Source organism: Pelodiscus sinensis, chromosome 17, assembly GCF_052426305.1.
Source record: "Pelodiscus sinensis isolate ZL-2025 chromosome 17, ASM5242630v1, whole genome shotgun sequence".
Lineage (NCBI taxonomy): Eukaryota > Metazoa > Chordata > Testudines > Trionychidae > Pelodiscus > Pelodiscus sinensis.
This window is the reverse complement of record NC_143068.1, coordinates 32139976-32161543: the sequence shown is the minus strand read 5'-3', so window position 1 is coordinate 32161543 and position 21568 is coordinate 32139976. Positions and strand designations below refer to the sequence as shown.

Genomic DNA, 21568 nt, shown 5'->3' with positions numbered 1-21568 from the left:
TGAAAAACAGCAACCAAATGCAGCAGGTTACAACTCAAAACATTGCAAATCATCCATTTTCTTGCTTAATTTTCATTTGTGTTTTTGCTCTCCAACCACATTCCCACTGTTCTACGCTCTGCATAAGGAAAACATTTAACAAGCTCAGTTATGTTGCCCTATCTTTCTAATGTCTGCTTTAAGCAGCAGATTTTAACTACGGTACTTATACTATGTCAACACAGCTGGGAACTTCCAGTCTCTTCCCCAGAGAAGCCTGTTGATAAGACAGTCCATAAGGCTGTCAAATATTTAGCAACAGCAAAAGAATGAGTCAATTTCCTTAATGCCTGTTCAAGTACAAACCAAAAGGGGATTATAATCTGCTATAATGCTACATTATGTTCAGGAATTAGTTGGCCAACACAGAGATACTTGAAATTTGAGGACAGTTCTAGTTAGTGATATTGCCCTGATGGACTGACCTGGCTACATGGAGAATCAGGTCAGAAGTAACTTGCTGCGAAGAGAGGATCACAGATGTGACATGCTGATGGCAGCGTATAGAACGTCTCTTTAAAACCCTTAGGGTGTGTCTACATAGCACCCTAAACTTGAAATAAGATACACAATTTGTGTTATTTTGATTGAATTTCGAAATAGGCTATTTCAAAATCTGGTGCATCTACACATTGCCAAATTTTGAAATAACACGCTATTTCGAGTCATCCATCCCTTAACCCTTGTGGAACGAGGGTTACCGGGATGCCAAAACAGCATGCCCATTATTTCAAAATAATGGGTGGCTTGTTAAGACGCGGGCTAGCTATTTTGGGATCCCTTTAGGATCCCAAAATAGCTGCCTAGTGTAGATGTACCCTTTGTAAAACAAATGAGTGAAATGCAGTGTATAATAAACCAGGTGCCATGGCAGTGTTTTCATTCATGTTCAAAGACTGTGGGTGATCTTGAACAGATGATAAGAGTTCACCATGCAAGCAATAGCCATCTTGAAGCAGTATTACTATTTCTGTAAGGACAGAAATAGAAAGCACAAATAAAATGTTGAATTAAAGCACAGTTTTTTAAAGGGTGCTCACAGTACTTTGTTAGTTTAATTTTCTTATCACATTTTCCTGAATGATTTGGAAGAGAGAGTACTCCTCTACTGTCAATATTTTATCTTTTGTCATTCTTTTAGAGAGAAAGCACACACATACTAGACTCCAGGGATACATACAGTATGAACAGCCTAACGGTCTAATTTGCTAGCAGAATGCACACAGAAACTGTGCTGATGTTCCCCCCTCCAAACAAAAAATGAAAATGGAGAACAAAGTAGGTGAAAACAGAAAATCAGATATTCCTTAATGGAACCCATACATTATACATTTGAAGTCATTGTCGCTGTGCATGTAGTGTTTGATATCCTCTCACTAGTAAATCTCTTACTTGCCATTCCTATATGTTAAATATTTCCCACTTAAATTATCCTCTTTGGACAAAGCAGCTTTTGGAGAATGAAAGAAACAAGGTGGCTGTGTCTAGACTGGCAAGTTTTTCCGCAAAATCATCTGCTTTTGCGGAAAAACTTGCCAGCTGTCTACACTGTCCGCTTGAATTTCCGCAAAAGCACTGACGATCTCATGTAAGATTGTCAGTGCTTCTGCAGAAAAACTATGCTGCTCCCATTCGGGCAAAAGTCTTTTTCTGAAAGACTTTTGTGCAAAAGGGCCAGTGTAGACAGCAGAGATTTCTTTTCCGCAAAAAAACCCCAATCGCGAAAATGGCGATGGGGGCTTTTTTGCGGAAAAGCGCGTCTAGATTGGCCATAGACGCTTTTCCGCAAAAAGTGCTTTTGCGGAAAAGCGTCCTGCCAATCTAGACGCTCTTTTCCGAAAATGCTTTTAATGGAAAACTTTTCCGTTCAAAGCATTTCCGGAAAATCATGCCAGTGTAGACGTAGCCAGTAAGTCTAAGGTCTATTAGTGTCTTATGTCAACGGTACACGGTTAAATTATTAGCCACTTTCTCAAATATTACATCCTGCAAAGATCCCACTAAGTCTGAGCTAGAGGCTCTCAGTACCTTACAGACTCATGCCCTTCAAGTGCAGTTGTACTCTGAAAAATGAACTATTTTAAAAGGACATCTTTGTACTCAGTAGGTCTGCGTGCTCCCTGTGTGTGTTCTGTCATCTGTGCTTATTCTGATGACTAGTTATTTAAAAAAAACCTTTTATTTGCATTGTAGAGCAAACACAATGATGGGGAATTTAGGTTGGATTCTTCATGCAAATATAGTGAATACAGTCCTGCGAAACTCCACTGATTAGTATGGGGTTGCATAACCGGAACTGAAGGAGATGCATAGGAACACATGGAAACAATTCGGGCAGAATTTTTATGACTGGAACTGATGTGTATGAGAAGGACAGAGTCTAACTTGACTGTCTCATTAAGTTTATAGGGTTAGTAATTGGAAAATCAGTCTTCTTACTGGTAAACTACACACACAAAGTAAAAATCAAGAAAACCATGGAACCCCAGTGGGTTTTTTTTTTTCAATAGACACTTTTCAGACTAGACCCTTACTCACATATAGGTGGTTATCGTTACTCAATGCAACTTACTTCTAAGCGCATAGACTGAAAATCCTTCACTCTTTTGACCCACATTTAACTATTTAAAGTGCTGTGCCCTTAATAATGGCGAAAGAGTCATTCTGGTCTGCTAATCAACATAAAAAAGATGTGTCTTGATATTCCATTAATTTCAATGGAATAATTTAAAAAATACAATTATTCTTCCTCTCCCTCTTTGGGGCCATTTGCTGAATACTTGTATCAGATTTGGCTACTACATGATGGTTTCCTATACATTTAAATGTTACTCTTTGGCTGCATTCTAATTTTGAGGCCTGAAGGTTGTGGATTCAAATAAAACCCCAAGGCAGAGGCACCTACCCAGTGTTTCAGCAGAAATAGAGGGGGAAGTACTATTAGGGCTAAAAAAGGATTTGACTTACTCTAGCACTGGAGAAATAATCTTCTCTGGACCAGTACTTAAAAAAACCCCCCAAAAAACCCACCACGCTCTGGATGTGTGCTGCCACATGCTATATTTCAGATAATGCACAAAAGTGTTCCTAACAAGAACTGGTTGGAACACTATTGGCAATGTATTTTCATTGAAATATACTATTAATTTGAAGATTACATGTTTCAGAGACCTATTAGTTTTCTAAGGTTTTGAAGGTCCAAGACTCGTTGGTCATTTCTGACAAGTGAGATAACCAAACTGAAAATCTGATCTTTCTGTTCAGAAAAAAAAAAAAAAAAAGATATTTCAGCACAATTCTATTTTGTGGGAACATGGGAACATTTGAGAAGGTTTTCATTCGAACAGGGAAATCCGATTTCAACAACTCAAATGTTGCCGCAAAAGAAAATAGTCATCCTCCAGCTGGCTATAGTCCTGACCACTTATAGAGAGAAGATCCAAAGTATAGTTTCCTGCTCCAGCACATGGGACAGATATTTTTAAATCTCCTCAAATCAGCACTTGGAAATGAATAGTCATCATGCTTTGTCCCAAACTGTTGCTCTGTTGTATATTCCATAGCTTGTGTGTTCCACTCTGAAGTTACTTAAAGCAGCTCTGGAAAACTGTCATGAAAATTTACTAGTCCAAGCACAAAACCCACTCACCCACTAGTATCACAGCAATAATAGTGATGAATGAAAAAGAAAAAAGCCTATTTTATTCACTTGTCAAGATTAAGGGGATTACACACAGACATGCAAACTGCTTTGGGAGCGTTTGCCATGGAAGGGGCAAAATAAATGAAGGATGTAACATCTGAGTTCCTGGCACCATTCACAGTCTCAATAAAGCATCTTCTAATGTTCACTGCTCTGTGCCAACTATTGTTCATAACACAATAGCAATAGCTTGCTTGAAAAGTTACTGTGCAATCAGTATTTAACTTGTTACTTATAAAGCACTATTGAAATAAACTAGAGAATGGAAAGATATTCTAGTCTATTTTATTTTTCCAATTTGCCAAGGAGAATTTACAGTGTATGAAAAATATTTTGCCTTTATACTGTTTCTAACACATTTCCCAGTCTATTTATTTTACGAGCAATCTTTAGCAGGTCTGAATATTATGAAGGATAAAGACATTTATGATAATCTGTTACCAATTGGAACGGGGATAGGATTTCTTTGCTGGTTGACCACTACCAATAAGTTATACAACCAAAATATCTGCACTCCACTGGATCACCATAGACCAAATACTACAGAACCTAGACTAGGTAAACAAGCTATAAGCAGATCAGGTAAAATCAGCCAAGGCCATTTTCAGTACTAACAATTTAAACATAACCTATAACTTAATAACACCCTTATGTAATTCTCAGCTTTCTAGTTCTGGAGGATTCCTTCACAGGCCTTTACAGGAATTCAGCTGCTCACAGGTGCAATAAACAAGGCTCCTGCAAGGCCAGCTTTATGAACAGATCTTCCCTCTCAAGCGCAGTTAACAAAATGCTGTCCTATAGCATCTTAATTCAAACCCAACTGGGACCATTCAATGAAAATGCCTCAGGTTAACAGCACATTTGTGATATTTTGGATTAGCCTTCACCATCACTTAAACAAATGTCATTAATAGCAATCTACTGGTGAAATACACTATAAACAGAGGACTTGATCCTGTCTCTGGTGGGGTGTAGGAAATTTTCCCCTGCGGGTGTGTGAGCGGAGATGTGATCGCTGCAGCTATTTCTGCTGAATTTAAAATGTTCTTAAGAAAAAATAAGTATAATCCTTGCAGTTGCAAAGGGAACCTTCCAAATGACAACTACCGTAAAATCTCGAGTATAGTGCGCACCCTGACTTTAGACTCTTAAAATCATGAAAAAACCAAACTCCTATGTATAATGGGCACCCATTATACAGGAGAACGGGAGGGAAAGAATGGGAAGGAAACCTGCCCCCAACCCAGCTGCCCTCGCGCTGAGCTCGTGCCTGCCGGGGGGCCTCCCCCGCCCAGGTGCTCGCGCGCTGAGCTCACGCCTGCCAGGACCACCCCCGCACCTCCCCAGCCCAGCTAGCGCCTCCAGAGGGTGAATTTAAAACTTTAAAAATAAAAAACACCTATGGATAATGCGTACCCCGACTTTGACGCTAAAAAATACGTGAAAAAGTGCGCATTATACTCGCAATTTTACGGTAATGTGGAACTGCCTTCCTGAGTCTTGAAAGGCCATTGTAAGTGCCTTTGCTGCTGCTGCTACTATTGCATTCCCAGTGTAAGTGAAGTCAAGCTGACAAGACTATGGTTAGGTTCACTGCTGCTATTCAGAATCCTGACAACAACAAAGAAACTGTAAATCACCTTCATACTGCTGAAACCTCTTACTAGCAACAGAAATAGGTACCAGAGCTATTCAGAAGAGGTAACATGAAACAAAAATTGAAAAAGACTAATGTAGGTTAAAAAAGAAAATAAAAGAAAAAAAACAGTACTGGGCTGGTTAGAAAAACTGAAGAAAAAGTGCTGCCTGTTTCAACTGAAGAACTTCAGGCAGACAGAATATAGTTAACAGAGTTAGAATTAGGCAGCATGCCACCAAGGAGCAACTCTCAGAAATTAAGTGCCCCGAAGACTTTTCTGTGATACAGTTACATTCTGATTCATAGATTACAAAGGTAAGAAGGGATTACTGGGATCCTCTTGGCTGACATGCTGAGTAATTCAAGCCACAGGACTTCCCTGTATTAATTCCTGTTTGAGATGTAGCAGACCTGTTAGAAAAGCATCTAAACTTGATTTTAAAAATTTTCATTGATGAATAAACCATTATGGCTCCTAGTAAACTGTTTCATTGGTTAATGACTCTCACTGTTAAAGATTTATACCTTATTTACAGTTTGAATTTGACTAGATTCAACATCCAGCCATTGGCTTTTATTATTAGACTTTTTTTCTTATCCTTTTTCTTATTTTCTTATTATTAGAAATTTAGATTTTAAATTGTGATCTAGTTAATCCTTAATCTTTGCTCAACTAGAGAGATTGAGCTCCTACAGTCTCTCACTCTAAGGCTTGTTTTGCAACCTTTTAATCATTCTTGTGGCTCTTCCCCAAAACTTCCACAATTCATCATCATCCTTCTTGAACTGTGGGCACCAGAACTGGACATGGTATTCCAGGAGTGGTCTCACCTGTTCCAGACATACAGCGGTAATACAACTCTCTACTCTTACTTTAGATTTTCCTGTATATGTCCAAGACTCAGAACATTTTTTTTTTGGCTACAGCTTCACACAAGAAATGCAAGCCTAGCTGATTATCCTCCAGAACTAGCAACTCATTTTTCAGAGTCACCGCTTCCCATAATAGTGTCCCCCATCCTGAAAGTGTGGTACATTCCTTATTCCCTAACTGTGCGACTTGATACATGGTCAGATTTTAAAAAAACCAAAACATTATTTGCTTGCTCTCAGATTACTAATCGATACAGACTACCTTGTTTCAATGATTTTCCCCTTTTATTATTCCTCCTCCTCCAATCTTTATAGCCTCTGCAAACCTTATTAGTGGTTATTTTATCTTTCCTTTCAGGTCCTTGATAAAAAACAAAATGCTAAATACAGTAGAGGGCTCAGAAGCAATCCTTGTATGTCTCCATTAGAAACACATCCACTCATAATTGAACCTTTACATTTCAAGACCTGTCAGTTATCATTTTTTAATCCATTTTAATTTTGCATCATTCTAGGTTTTTTTAAATCAATATGTGGTGGGGGACCAAGTAAACTATCTTACCAAAATTGAAGTATTTTCCTCCAACACTATTATAATTTTATCAACCAAATTCTTTAAAATGAGATTTCAAGTTAAGTCTGACAGTATTGTTTTCCATAAACCAAAGCTGATTGGCATTAATTATATTATCTTTCTTTAACTCTTTATTAATCATATCCAATAAAAGCTATGCCACTAGTTTGCCTGGAATAGCTGTTACACTGACAGGCCTATAGCTACCCATATCATACTGCTTACCCTTGAAAATACTGGCACCACATAAGTTTTCTTCCTATCTTCTGGAACTTTCTCAATGTTTCAAGAATTATTAAAAAAAAACAGTGTGATTGGTTCAGAAAACTGAAAGGTAAGAATGCCTTTTACTGTACACATTATTTCCTACAACACAAATGTGCCCCTTGGAGCGCTTCCCTCCACTTATTGTCCAGACAACATAGGCTACGTCTAGACTACATCCCTTTTTCATAAAAGGGATGTAAATTAGACATATCGCAATTGCTAATGAAGCGGGGATTTAAATCTCCCACGCTTCATTAGCATAAAAATGGCTGCCACTTTTTTTCGGCATGGAGCTTTGCCGGAAAAAAGCGCCAGTCTAGACACTGATCTTGCAGAAAATAAAGCCTTTTCCGAAAGATCCCTTATCCCTCTTGAAATAAGGGAAGATAGTTATGTTTGAAGAGGTTATGTTTGTTACTGCAGACATAAAAGCCCCCAATTTCAAAGCTGAGGTATATAGTTGCAGAAGTTAACCAGTCACAGCTATATACAGTCGCTCCCCGACTTACGGCCACCTCCACTTACGACCAAAGCGGTCATAAATGCGGATCCGAGTTACGGATGGTGATCCACGCTTACAAACCGCGCGGTAGCCATGTAAACTCTATGGGATCCGAGTTACGAACAGTTCGAGTTACGGACCAAGTGTTGGTCCGTAACTCGTTCGTAACTCGGAGAGTGGCTGTACATATTTCCATTTACCCCACTTTGGGTGCATTCCCATAGTACATTTATGCAAATAAAGCAGGGCTGGGCAAAATGTGGCCTGGGGGCCAGATCCGGCCGACAGACTGTATCTGGCCACTTTCTATTTATACCTTACTGCCCAAATTTCTATACGGTGGCTCAGTTAGCAGATCCCGTTTAAATGCCTCATGGTTGCGGTGCTACCCAGAGCTCTTTAAATAGCTGCAGCAACTCTATGCAGCTACCAGGCAACATGGTAGTGGTAGGGATGGGAACGGTGAGATCTTTGCTTTTTAATTCAAAGCCTGGGCCCACACAATTCTGAGGGGAGGCTAGTCCCCAGCCCCACCCCTTCCAGGGAAGTGGAGCTGGCCCATGATCACATACCAAAATTCATTAAGTGCCCCCCACTGCCCACGAATATTATTGCCCACCCTGAAAGAAAGCCTCTATCCAGATACCTAAACAGTAAAAAAAAAAAAAAAAAAAAAAAAAAAAAAAATCAGGCACAAATGCTCTAAGAGAATGGAGGAAGTCGATTAAACCAGTTTAACTATTTCTGCACACCAAGAGGAAGATACGAAAGTTATGTTAAATTCAAATACAAACTCTGTTTCCAATAACAGATCCAGAAAATGTTATACTAATGTTCCTCAAATTTACTGCTTCAGATATTACAATGAATCTCAATGCAGAGGACATATTTTTCCAGATAAACTCCATACACTTCAGATCAAACAGAAAAGACAATTTTTACAGTTTTAATTTTATTAAAAACTAAAACTATTTTGTCAAATATCCATATTTTTTATTTCTGCATTTATAAACCAAGCATTTGAAAAACAAAGGCATCATTAGAAAAACTGAAATACACAGCTTCATTTTAGAGTTTTCACAGTACAGTTAAACACATATGCCTACTATAAGCACATACATTTAGTTAACAAAATATTAAACCTTGGAAAAGTCATAAGAGTAATTTTGTCTAAATGACAAAACTTAAATGTACAAACTATTTGCCCTTAGTAAAAAGCCTAATATTAACTGTTGACAACACTTAAGAATAGCAGCATCTGTAAACGAGGATATGATCATCGGCTAGTTTACCTAGATCATTTCCAGTAGCAATGTGTAAAAAATCTCTGTATCAGGGTGGACAATAAGAAGCCCATGGCACCAGAAACAATTTACCAGGATTAGCCCCTGGCAGGCTGCCAAACCCTTTATTTACCTAAGCATCTGCAAGTATATTCGTTTGCAGCTCCCATTGGCTGCAGTTCACCATTACCCACCAATGGGAGCTATGGGAAGCAGTGGACTGACCTGCGCTGCTATCTGCAGCTGTCATTGGCAGGAAATAGTGAACCACAGCCAACAGCCATACCTGCGGATGTTCAGGTAAATAAAGCATCTGGCGGCCCGCCGTGAGCTAACTCTGGAGAAATGCATCTGGCCTGCGGGCCACTTATTGCTCACCCCTTTTCTATAAGAAGAATAGCACCAAGTAATGCATTACAAATAGAGTGGTATTTTTTAAAACGGGCAAAAATAATTTTAAAAACAAATCTATAGAAAGTTAGTAGTTTTAAAAAAAATATCTACAGTACTACAAGAACTTTGGTGTTACAGTCTCAAGTTATCTTACCTATTACACTGAGGTATATATTTTCACAGTTTTACAGTTTTAGAATTCTCTCCTCGCTAGTACATTTTATTTCCCCTCCTGCTTTTCAACCTGAAAAAAGTGATGTGCAGGTTTAAACTAGGGGTATAAGTCAGTAGTTGAGTCGAGTACTTGACTACTCCCATCCTCCCCTTGCTGTCTCTGTATCAGAGGCAGAAAGGGGGGGGTTGGTGGGAACAGGAGCCGGTGCTAGGGGGAGTTGGCTTAAAAGCTGGCTCCCCCTAGCACCGTCTCTGCAGTGCTGCCTGCCCTCTACCACGCTGCTGCTTGTATCAGAGGCAGAGGCGGTAGGGAGGGACCATGGGTAGGGAAGGCTACTGCAAAGCAGCCTCTGCCTGCAGCGGATTGAGGCTGCTCCGGCAGCAGCTCCTGTTCATGGCAGCCCAGGCTGGCTGTGGGCAGAGGCTGCTGTTGGAGCAGCCTTTATCCACGGCAAGCCCCGGCCGTTGCAAACTGGGGCTGCTGGACCCCGGCATGAGCTGGGACCGAGCAGTCCCGGCTCATGACAGGTCTGGCACTATTGTGACTCTGCATTTTAAATGTAGTAAGAGTCACCCGGCACTCACTACATTTCAACTGCAGAGCCGCAGCGGGGCTAGCTTCTGGAGCAGCAGGAGCCAAGACAAAGCACCTTCCTTTATTGACTAATTATGTAGTCAATACAAATTGTGTCAACTCCACATTTAGTCAATTATCTGCCTCTTAACACCCATAGGTTTAACACAATTCTGTTTTATACACACATTTTCTGCATACAGTCTTTAAAAAAGTGTTTCAAGCCCCAAACAAATTCCCAGTGGTGAAAGATTAAGACTTTTGTTTCGTATAAATCTGGTCTTGTCGACTGTCACTGCTAAACACTGATAAATGTGTAGATGAAATAGGGAAAAAAAACCATTGTGCAAAGTTAACATGCGTTACTCCTATCATGTAACATTCACATCAATGATGTTACTTCTACTCTAATTTAGAATATGTACTCCAAGTCAATGACAAAGGGAAACTAATTTCACTTAGCACCACATAGTCTACAGAAGAAAATACACTGTGAGGTTTGTCTGCAGTTTGGAAGATTTGTAGATAATTCCCCTCCTCCCCCGACTCTAATCAGAGCCAAATTATGTTCTCTTAATATCTTGCTAATCTCATTTGCAACAATTATTCATCATTTTCTTTCTTTATTGATGATATCTTTGGGTGCCCTGGGATGATATCTTTGAGGGATTATGGATGTTGCTGGACCAAAGGAACCCAAGCAGCCGGGAGTGGGAGCCAGCCAGGAGTCCAGCAGCTGAGAATGCCGACCAGGCTGGCAGCAGTGTGGGAAGACCTGGCAGAAACATTTGGTGACAGGGTGAAGATCCTGTGGGCAGCAGGGAAGCATTAACCTTCCTAGGTCCAGCAAAGTCCCTGGTTTAGGATGCTCAGGTTAAAAGGATAACTTGTTTCCTGACCAAAATTCTTTCTGAAACACCTGCTACATTCCTACACAGCTACATCAATATCAAAAGTTGACTATTTTACAAAACACTGCAGAACTATTGAATAAAAGTGCTATGTAAAACTCAGTTTTATTCTATACGTCTGTAATCTCTGCATATACTGTGTTACTGAATGACAATTATTGGAATACCAAATCTTTTGGATGTCAGAAAGTATTTCACAAAATGACATGAGGTAAATTTTTCTCTTTTCATTAACACATTAGACTGCATTTTATATTTTTAAGATCAAATTGCTGTTTTGTTATTTACATAGTAAAACCAATAATCCTCATCACATCATCTCCTATTCCCAAATTTTGAGTTTAAAAATATAAGTTTAAGAAAGTTTCTGTTATAACTATATAAACAACTGCTATATTTTTCCCTGAAATTCTGATGTTTGTGTTGTTAATTAACAAGCTCCTATCAGTGAAGGCAAGAATTTGCAGATAATACAAGAAGTTTAATAAGTATTTATACAGGTGTCAGGAATCAATAAAATAGATATTTACTGTACGTATTATAGTAAAATGCCTACTTAACCTAATAGAAAATAATTTCTTCTACCGCTAAATGAGCTCATTTGGATGTTAATTCAATTAAGTTCCTTAAACATTAGGGAAAGGAGAGGGCTAATTTAGTTAAAAGAATGTTATCTAGACACTTTCATAAAGACTCACACACAAAACAAAAACCCCGGACAAATTAAAAAGCCTCAAAATGGCAAACTGCAGGAAAAAGCTAACGAAAAACATTCTGCAAGGGCACAGAATGAGAAGACCAAGAAGGAGATGGTAAAGGGTCTTGCATGATCTGCCTACTCATTTTATTTATAAGATATATTCTAGAGATGTGAGGGACTAGTCAACAAATGCTTATCGGATAGTCGACAGGCTAGTTGACTAGTTGCTTCCCTTCCCTTTCTGCCTCTATCAGAAAGAGGCAGCAAGGGGGAGGAAGGGGTACTTCAAACAGGCAATGCCACTTGGACCCTGGGGCCACACTCTGGGCTCCACGCAGCGCTGCCATTTTGAAACCCTGTGTACAGCCCGGGGCCAGCTGGGATGTCCCTGGGCTGCACATGGCATTTCAAAGCAGCAGCACTGCGTGGAACCAGGGATCAGCTGCGGATTCCCCTGCTGACCCTAGGCACTGTGCGGCACTGCCGCTTTGAAACACTGCGGGGAGCCTGGCGTAGGGATCCTCGTGGTGTTTCGAAGTGGCAGTACAGCGTGGAGCCCAGAGTCAGCCAGCTGACCCCAGGGCTCCATACAGCGCTTTCACCTTTGAAGTGTAGCAGCAGCCTTAGGCCTGTTGCAGACACCCTATTGACTAATCGAATAGTTGATGAAAAATGTATCAACTATTCAATGAATCGATATTTAATACATTCAGTGACTAACAGTTCCATGTGTGTTTAATTACATTTACTACCATTGTGACAATTTGATTTCTAAAGACTGAACTGTAGCATAAGTCAGTGGTCCCCAACATGTGCCCGCGGGTGCCATGGCGCCCGCAGGGCCATCTGTGTGCGCCCGCCAAGTGCTTGGGGCTGGCCTGGCCCCGGGCATGTGGCGCACGGTAAGCGCTGGGCCCAGGAGCGCTGCGGATTGGCTGCCCCCGCTCTGGGCACGCGGCGCATGGGGGGAGCGCCGGCTCCGGGCGCGTGTGGCGCTTGGGGGGGGGCGCCGGCCCCGGGCACGCGACCCTTGGAGGGGGCGCCGGCCCCGGGCACATGGTTATGGGGAGGGCCCGCCCCGCTCCGCCCTCTGGCGCCCGATGGACAAACGGCCACGCCCCCTGGCGCCCGGCGGACGAACGGCCACGCCCCTTGGTGCCCGGCAACATTAAATGGTTGGGGACCACTGGCATAAGTGAAGACAGACAGGAGCCAGATTTGTAATTGATATTGCACAGGTATTAATTCCTATAACACATAACTGCTCCCTCCCCCAAATAACTAATATGGACAGTATCTCTACCTGTAGCACATACCATCCTAACTTCCTGTGGGGTGTAATACTTTGGGTTAGCTGAGTTTAGTGTGCAGGTGTTAGTGGCTTGAACACAAAAGGTCAAACCATCTAGTAGCCCCTTGTTACCTTAAACTCTATGACACACTGTCACATGACAGTAGTCCTTTTAGGTATGCTGTGGTTACTCATGCTTCCCTTTCTGTTATCATCCAGATACGCCCTTATTAGCTCCTTCTATACTGCCACAGTTATTTTTCGAGAGGGCAGAGATCTTTTCCCCAGCTCCTTCTCATTGATCAGTTCCTTCCCACCTCCTCTCCCATCTGCCAAAGAGAACAGTAAATTTACTTAGCAATTGCCAAACATCAAAAAGGCAGATTAGTCACATCCATAATAGGAGGAGCAGGTTGATTCTAAAGCATATTTACCCATATCATTAATCAATAAGGGGAAAGTGCAATATAGACAAGAGAGAGTTTAACATGGCTTTCTTGCTGTATCAATTAACATGATGTGTTAATAGTTATATAGGTGCGGACTCTCAAACTGGGCCTGTGATCTGCTCAGACAGTGGGGTTGGGGCTGAGGTTGAGTGCAGTTTGAGACTCTCTGACCCTCAGCCCCCCAACTCTGGAGCTACAGGGAGGCAGACATAATTTACACCAGAGGAGGACAGAGTATAGCGGAGCACTGCTCCAGAATGCACCATTTCCTGACCAGACTGGGGGTCATGGAACCACCTCTTCCAGCTTTCCACTGATGGACAGTGCCTCTGCATGAGAAATTCTCCACTGACCATCTCCAGCTATTTTATCCCCACTTTCAAAAGCTTGCAAAGTGGATTTAGCAGGATAAGGAATCCGGCCCTTCATATTTAATCACCCTCCAAGTATATAATATTGTTTGTGCAAAGCTAAGCATTTCCCTGACTTGTTTTCCTGAGGTATGGCCACATCACAAGATAAGTACTTTGTTTGGAAATCACAGGACTACTTCTTCTAAAAGTTTTGTTTTCGTTTCCTAGTTACGTTGTCACGTGCATCAAAAGAACCATGATACAAATAAACCCTAACACACTATATAACACTTGAGCACCAAACTAAGTTGCTGACAACTTGTGAATTGTATGGAGTATTTCAAAAGCACTCTTCCGGTGCCTTCAACTACAACTGTCATAAGAGTAATTAAACTAATATGTATTTACATGAAAATACACAGCAAGCTGGGAGCTAAAAGTTCAGAGCTTTCAAATAATTGAACCAAAGTAATAAAATGGAAACTACAGTCAGACTTTAAAACTTTCAATAACAGTGTCTGATAGTCAAGCTCTCTCTCTCTCTCTCACACCAATGCAGTATTAACCTTTTTGGAGCAACAAGATCTATTTTTATGTACATTCAATTTGGCTAATTCAGCCACAATGTACAAGCCAAACTAATGTAGTTGAAAGACTAGAAGAAACTTAAAGTTTTTGAATGCCACACTCTTACTCAAATATAGACAATATCTCTAGGTTAACATTCAGCAGCATACTAAATCAAACTATTCTTAACCTTGGAGCAATTTAAAAACATCCTCGCATAATGTATAGAACATATGCCCAAGTAGCACAGTTTCTTAATGAGATACAGAAAACTGAACTTCTTTATAAATACTTTGTGGCACTGGGCAATAGCATAGTACTTTCATTAACTGGTAGTTTGGGGCAGAGATGGAACTAGCAGCTCAATCCCACAGTTGTGCAATTGCAAAGCTTGGCTCTTGTGGTTCTGTTTCTTTCATAACTTGGTTGATACAATATCAATCTAACCTTTGTCAAATAGCATTCCAGGAGAGTTATGTGGTCTTTAAAACTAGTATAAATGAAGACATCATTCAGCAACACAGAAATACTTGTCACAGTGGTTCAACATTGTCTCTCATTTAATCCAGGCAACAGAGTGCTTAAGAGAAGAGGAGGTGGCGGAGTACACCTATATGGTACATTGGCAGGAAGTTTTTTTTTAAATCTCAAAATGTCATAATTTGTTAAACAGAAGGTCAGCCTCACCTTTTCTGGTAGGACTAAATTCCTCTTCCCACACCCGAGATCTGCTGCGATTTGTACTTCTCAGAACATATTCATTTAAACTGCAGTGCAGAACAAGCTTATAGCTCAACTTTGTAAGGCCTAACATCAGAGGGGGAAATCTCCTTTGATGACAAAGTCAACAAAGAGCCACGCCCAACTCCCAAATGCAGCTATTTTGTATACTTCTCAATAAACCCTTTGAGACTATTTTTAATAGAATGTATAAAGCAGAATTTTAAACCAAGGAAATGTTTACAATCACTTATTTTCATTAATACAGACCCATCACAGTATATAGGTACTGCATATAACATATTGCTGTAAATTGAATCTTTTAAAACCACTTTTAAAAATAACCAAATAAAAACTAATTATTGTTAAAACCATTATCTCTGTATAACAAATTCAGTCTTCTGTAAAGGCTTGAGCGTACATTAAAAATACACACAAGCAAAAGTTCTTAATCATGACAAGTAAAAATATGAAAATAACTCAATCTTTAATCATGAATAATCCAAAATGCCATTATATCATCTACTATAAAAATATTCTTACACAAAACTGCATCTTGATTCTAGAGTTTTTAGTTTAAAAAAAATCTGGAGCTGAAACAGTGCCTGACTAATCTGTCCAATATCTGGGAATTAGAGTGTTATAGTTTATCAAGTGGTAAACCCATTTTCTGCAAGTAACAATGCAGCAATATACGCCTTAATTTATGGATTTAATAAAAATTGCTTAAAACGCGATCCCATCTGACACCAATCTCATGGTTTTCTCATTTCCCTAAGATAGGTTTGATAAGCCTCCTCGGGTTCCTGATTTTGATCCAGAACTTCTTCACCTATTGGCTGAGCAGAGCCCAGGTAACACACTCTCATATGAGTGGTGAGGTTCTTTTGTGTACCAAAACCTTTGTTGCAAAAGAGACACACAAAAGTACGTTCATCTGAGTGCACAGACATAAGATGACGGTTCAGGTCTGTTTTGTCTCGAAAGAGTTTTAAGCAGTCAGGACACTGCATCTTCTTACGGTTAAAGTGGATTGTCTTTTCATGCCTATCCATATTTGATTTTAGAGTGAAGCTCGCAGGGCACTTAGAACACTGGAAACGGGCAAGCTGATCCTGGGACATATGATCAGTGAGGCTAGCGAGAACAGGTCTGGCATAGTCAATTAAATCAAAAGGCAGAATCATGGAAAAAGCATGCTCATGTATGTGCTCCTTTAACTCTTCAGTGCATTCAAAAACCCTTCTGCAGAAACCACAAGTCAGTCTCTTGGTTAGAGCTGAATCCAAGAACAGGTCTTCATTGGTAAAGTCTGTTTCTTCAGATCTTGAAATGTTCATATCTGAAACAGAAACACACACGTGTTAATTACTTTAAATACAAAATATTTTTTTTAGTAAAGGTATTCTTCTCTCCATTTACCTGTGTCAGAGTTGTCAAACTGCCACAGTGCTAAAAATCCATCATAGGAGGCCTGCAAATGGAAAGTGCAATTAAGTTAAAATAAAGACACACAGAAAATGCTTTTCACCCATACCCTGCCACCCACTGCTTTAACTGATATCCAGCATTCCATTCAGCAATAACTAATTTCTCTTCTACAAACTTTTCATCATTAACAAAATTCATATTTAGACTTAACTAAATGTGGTGGTTCAATTTTCAGAGTTGCCTAGCACACACAGCCCCCTTCAACTCAGCAAGAACCATGGGTGCAGAGCAATACTGAAAGTTAAGGTACTTTTATTTAAGAGCTGGCATATGGATCCAGGTATCTAAATTTGCCCTTAACCGCTATTTCTTTCCACAGAGAAATACCCATACCAAACAAAAGCATGCTCTCCTTAGTTTCATTTATGTTAAGCCTACATGATATCACTGATTCAAATGACAAATACAAGCTGATTTTTGCATAAGCGATTTGCACTATGCCATTGCACAGATGATAGCAACTCTCTCTATGGAGTAGAATGGATGATGTGGTCTAGGAAGGTTTGACCGAGATTGAGGATGGGTAGAGTGGTAAATTAACCTTTTTTACCAGGTGCAAAAAGAAGAGCTGTATTTTCCTCCATTTGTTTAATAAGGAGGCAAATATTTCATTATTTAAAGTTCATATTTTAGTTCAGAAACTTTTCCATTTTGAAAAGCAAGTCCTGTTTTTATCCACATTTGAGTACTAAAAGCATAATGGATACCTGTGTGTTCAGGCATCCTTATACTGTATTATAACTCTCTGTTTTTTGTGATAAAATGCACACATGCCATTTTTGTAAAAAAATACTAATTATTTTCAGATGCATGCTCCATTGAGGAAAGGAAAAAATAGGAAAGAGAGCTGCAAAGTTTAGGAAAACATTAGCTAACCCAGCCCAGAGCAAATTTGGATATATTTTTTCCTGAAGTTTAAAATTAACTATATTTTGAAAATGTAGCTCTCCAGTATGACATGGTAAAAATATAAAATATGGTTACTGCACATTTTTTTACTAAGGAGAATTTGTGTTAAAATCTAACATTTACAAATTTTTTACAGCTGCCTCTTGATCTTACCTGAGCTGAGGAAGACAGCTTTCCTTTTATCATGGTTTCTGGTGACATTTCACCAGTACAGGAGATCAGAGGGGGGCTCTGAGTGGCAAGGTGTGATGAAGGCAGCAGGGGAGATGGTGCTTCCACTTTGCCATCAAATTCGCCCCTTGAACGATTCAAGTTGGCGCCAGGCCCTGGGGAACACAGGAAACGAGTCTCACCCACGTGAACTAGCACCAGCTGGTGGTTTTAAAAAAGGCCCTGAAAAGGCAGTGAATGAGCACTTGCAGTTTATCTTCTGTCAGTGGGAGGGAACGCAGCAGTGTAGTGATGCCAAGCCTTTTGTGTTTTTAAAACCAGCCTCCCCACCCAAAATGCCAGTTGTTTGCATGTGATGTATGTGGTGGGGGGGCAAAATGGTCACAGCAGAAAAATGGTCACTAAAAAGAGTCACACAAGAAAAAGAAGCACAAAGTAGCACAAATATTCTGAACAATTACATCTCTGAAATACACTGCTTTAAAAAGTACTATTTAAACACAGAGCTCTAAGTTTTCCATGAACATATATACACAAAGGATTTATGAACTATCCATATAATTGTCTTAAAAATTTTTGTCAAAGCCTTAAGCCCAACATGTAACCATAATAAATAAATAAAAATAATTTGTTTTCTTTAGAATCCTTAATTCCAGGTCTAGAAAAGCTTTACAAAGGTGAGAAAGTATTACCCACATTTTATAACATAGGGTAGGTCCACACTGCACAGCTATTTCAAAATAAGCTATTCCAGATTAGTTATTCCAAAATAGCTTATTTCAAAATACCATGTCTACAATGCAGGGAAGGCTCAAAATTAGTCTGAGGCAGGCTTCCCTAATGTAGACGTGCTATCTCGATTTGGAGCCCTAGAAGGCATTGGGGAGGAGTAACTTAGAATGGCCCTGGTGATGGGCTATTTCGAAATAGCAGCAGTGGAGCATCTACACGTGCCTTATTTTGATGTAGCTATTTCGGAATAGGCATTATTCCTCATAGAATGAGGTTTTCAGACTTTGGAATAAGCCATCCATTATTTCAAAATTATTTTGAAAGAATGGAATGGCTGTGTAGATGCTCGCATTTTTATTGCAAAATAATGCTAGTTATTTTGAAATAACGGTTCAGTGTAGATGCACCTTCATGAGAGAGCAGAGAAATTAAGGGACATGTTCAAGAGTGCACAAATACTGTAAACCCTAAAAAAAAAAAAAGTTACATTCCACACCTCTCCTAAAATTTAAGGGAAAAGAAAACTTATTGGCCACTAAAAGGTCAACTTATTTTTGCTGTGCCAGACAAAACAAAAAAGTATATTCCTTTGTTCATACTGTGACAGCAGCTAAATAGCATACAGTACTCAACAGTATGCTGGCAATCAATGGTGAAAATATATAACAATGTTATGGTCAAGACAAGTTGCTATATAAATTTAAAACAGTAAATTAAACCTTAACAGCCATCTTAATTGTTGCCTCATTTCAAACACACAAAAAACCTTTGTTTGTGAAAAGAAAGTAGGCAAAAATCATCAGGAACAAATACTGTATATTCATTGTTAAATATGGTATTGTAAACTAAGCTGTAAAAAAGTAAAACTTAAAATACTTTATGTTCTTTCAAAGGTTTTTCATTCTTATTATAAAAGAGTACAATAACTTGCTTGCAAGATAGCAAAGGTGTGTAAAACTCGGCATAATTTTAATCAAATTATTAAATGTGCAAATATTAAGTCGCATGGCATAAACAATTATGTCACTAAAGATACAATCAAAATTACAATGTAGCTTTCCCCTAAAACTATGTAAGAGTCTCTTATTTAAACCATTAACCACCAAACACAACCACCTAACATTTAATTAAATACCAAAAAAGATTAAAGTGACTTTAAGATGTCTTGTAATACTGCAACCAGGATTCCCCATTACTTTCTCAGTTTATTTAATTTTTAGTTCATGTGAAATATTACTGCTACTCTTGCACTACTGGTTGGCCTCCTCTGTTTCAGTCTTCTGTATTAAAGTTACTTTCACCATTTAGTTAGTTACATTCAGGGGTGATGAGCAAAGAACATTCTTAAGCTTTCCCTCTGATGGTGTTTCTATTTAGCAATAAACATTGCAAGGCAACGGGGAATGCCAATGAAAACTAAATGTAGGCAGCAATGAGGCAAATACATTATTAAGTAACTATCTCCAGTTTATAAACAGGTGCATTTATTCTCTTAATTTACCATTAACATTTATGTGATTTCCAGGTGAATGGGCAATGATCTGTGGCAGTTTCAAGACACGTGGAGAGTACATAAGAATTTAAGAATGGCCATACTGGGTCAAACCAATGGTCCATCCTGTCCAGTAGCTTGTCTTCTGACAGCGGGCAATGCTAGGTGCTTCAGAGAGACTGCACAGCACAGGCAAGCATGGAGTGATCCATCCTGTTTGCCCACTCCCAGCTTCTGGCAGCTAGGGGAGCCCCTCGGCAATGAATTCCACAGATTGACTGTGCAGTGTGTGAAGAACTTATGTATGCTTTTTTTAAACCTCTTGCCTATTAATTGCATTGAGTGACCCAATTCTTGTGCTAAGTGAAGGAGTAAATAACACTTCCTTATTCACTTCCTTCACAACATTCATTATTTTATAGACACCTCTCATGTCTCCTCTTGGTGATCTCTTTTCCACACTGAACATTCTGAGTCTTTTTAGATCTCATCATTTTTGTTGCCCTTCTCTGTATCTTTTCCAGTTTTAATACATCTTTTTTGAGATACAGAGTAAAAAATATTTTCAACATTCAAATGAAGCAGGAAAAAAATCAGGCTTATAATATTACACCACTTTGGGTAATCACACAATCAATTCCCACCTACACAAACATATGAGATTATCAGGTGTTCTGAGTAAATCTACAATACCAATGCAGATTACTCTGTTTACATTGCAGCTCTGCACTGTAACTCTGGAGAACTTGCAGAAGGTGTCCAAATCAGGCTAAATGTTGCCTCAATCTTAGCAAAGTAAGAAATGGTGTTTTAGCTTTTGTAGTTTCCTTGCTAGTTCCCTTAGGAAGCTATACTTGGTATTCAATGTGAAGTGAACAGTTAGCCATTTATTAAAGCAACAGCAAAGGTTGACAGAATGGGCAATTTTTTGGATACTAAGGGGAAACAATATGACACTCCCAGACCTGCCAAGGGGGAGAAGCAAAGGGGGCAGTTGTCCTGGTACCCAGGAATTCCAAGGGGTCTGAGGCACCCAGCTGCCACCACCATAACTACGGCATCAGCCTCAAGTCCTTTAGAATCGCAGACAGAGTACCAGGCGGCATGCTCCAGAGCCCCACACCATGCACTCTGGCCAGCTCTGAGAGCTGGCTGGCCCAGCCCTGCCCCTTCCACCCAAGGCCCCATCCCTTCTAGAAGCACAGAGCTGCCCCTCCCACACATTGTTCAGTGCCCCGGCAACCATATTGACCCACTTAGACTCCCCTGAAAACGGAAAGGAAAGATATGCAGCATCAAATAGATACATAACAACAACAGTTAATATCTACTTATTTGTTTCCACAAATTACAAGTATCAATGTTTCATTAATGTTCTATATTATACATGTAAGTAAGTAAACAGTATCTGAGTTTAGATTTTAATCCATTCTAGCTAATATAGTAAGAAATATTAAGATTACTTTTTCTTTAAATTCTTCCATGGAAACAAGACAATCTTCTTAAACAGAAATTAAAATGATCAATTGTCCTATGATTAGCATGCTCAGGGAAAAACATGCACAGAGCTCAGTGACAGCTACATGAAAATAGTATCTTCCATTGCCAAAAGCACTAACAGATTAGACGGTAAACGTCTATGGAAAATTTACACTGAAATGCCAGAATTGTTATGACATGCTCAAAATGACTTCAACTCTCCTCTAAATATTGTAAGAAGTCCATGCCTACATGAATATCACTCGGGAAAACTGTGTA

General features: G+C 39.5%; 1 protein-coding gene across 7 annotated transcripts in view; it reads right to left on the bottom strand.

The window, feature by feature from the left end:
- The window catches only part of ZBTB46 (zinc finger and BTB domain containing 46), a 111023-nt gene that overhangs the window by 18024 nt on the left and 71431 nt on the right, over positions 1–21568 (bottom strand). For 5 of the 7 annotated variants that reach the window (XM_075900979.2, XM_075900976.2, XM_075900978.2 and 2 more), the window contains 3 exons: positions 17569–17741; positions 16438–16489; positions 16–16357 (listed from right to left, as the gene is read on the bottom strand). The exons of 1 other annotated variant lie outside the window; for it this stretch is intronic. In XM_075900979.2, coding sequence (XP_075757094.1) covers positions 15771–16357; positions 16438–16489; positions 17569–17741 — 812 coding nt within the window. In that variant the 3' untranslated portion in view covers positions 16–15770. Of the gene's footprint in view, positions 1–15; positions 16358–16437; positions 16490–17568; positions 17742–21568 lie in introns of those variants that run through there. One more of the 7 variants, XM_089769748.1, reaches the window with a different exon arrangement.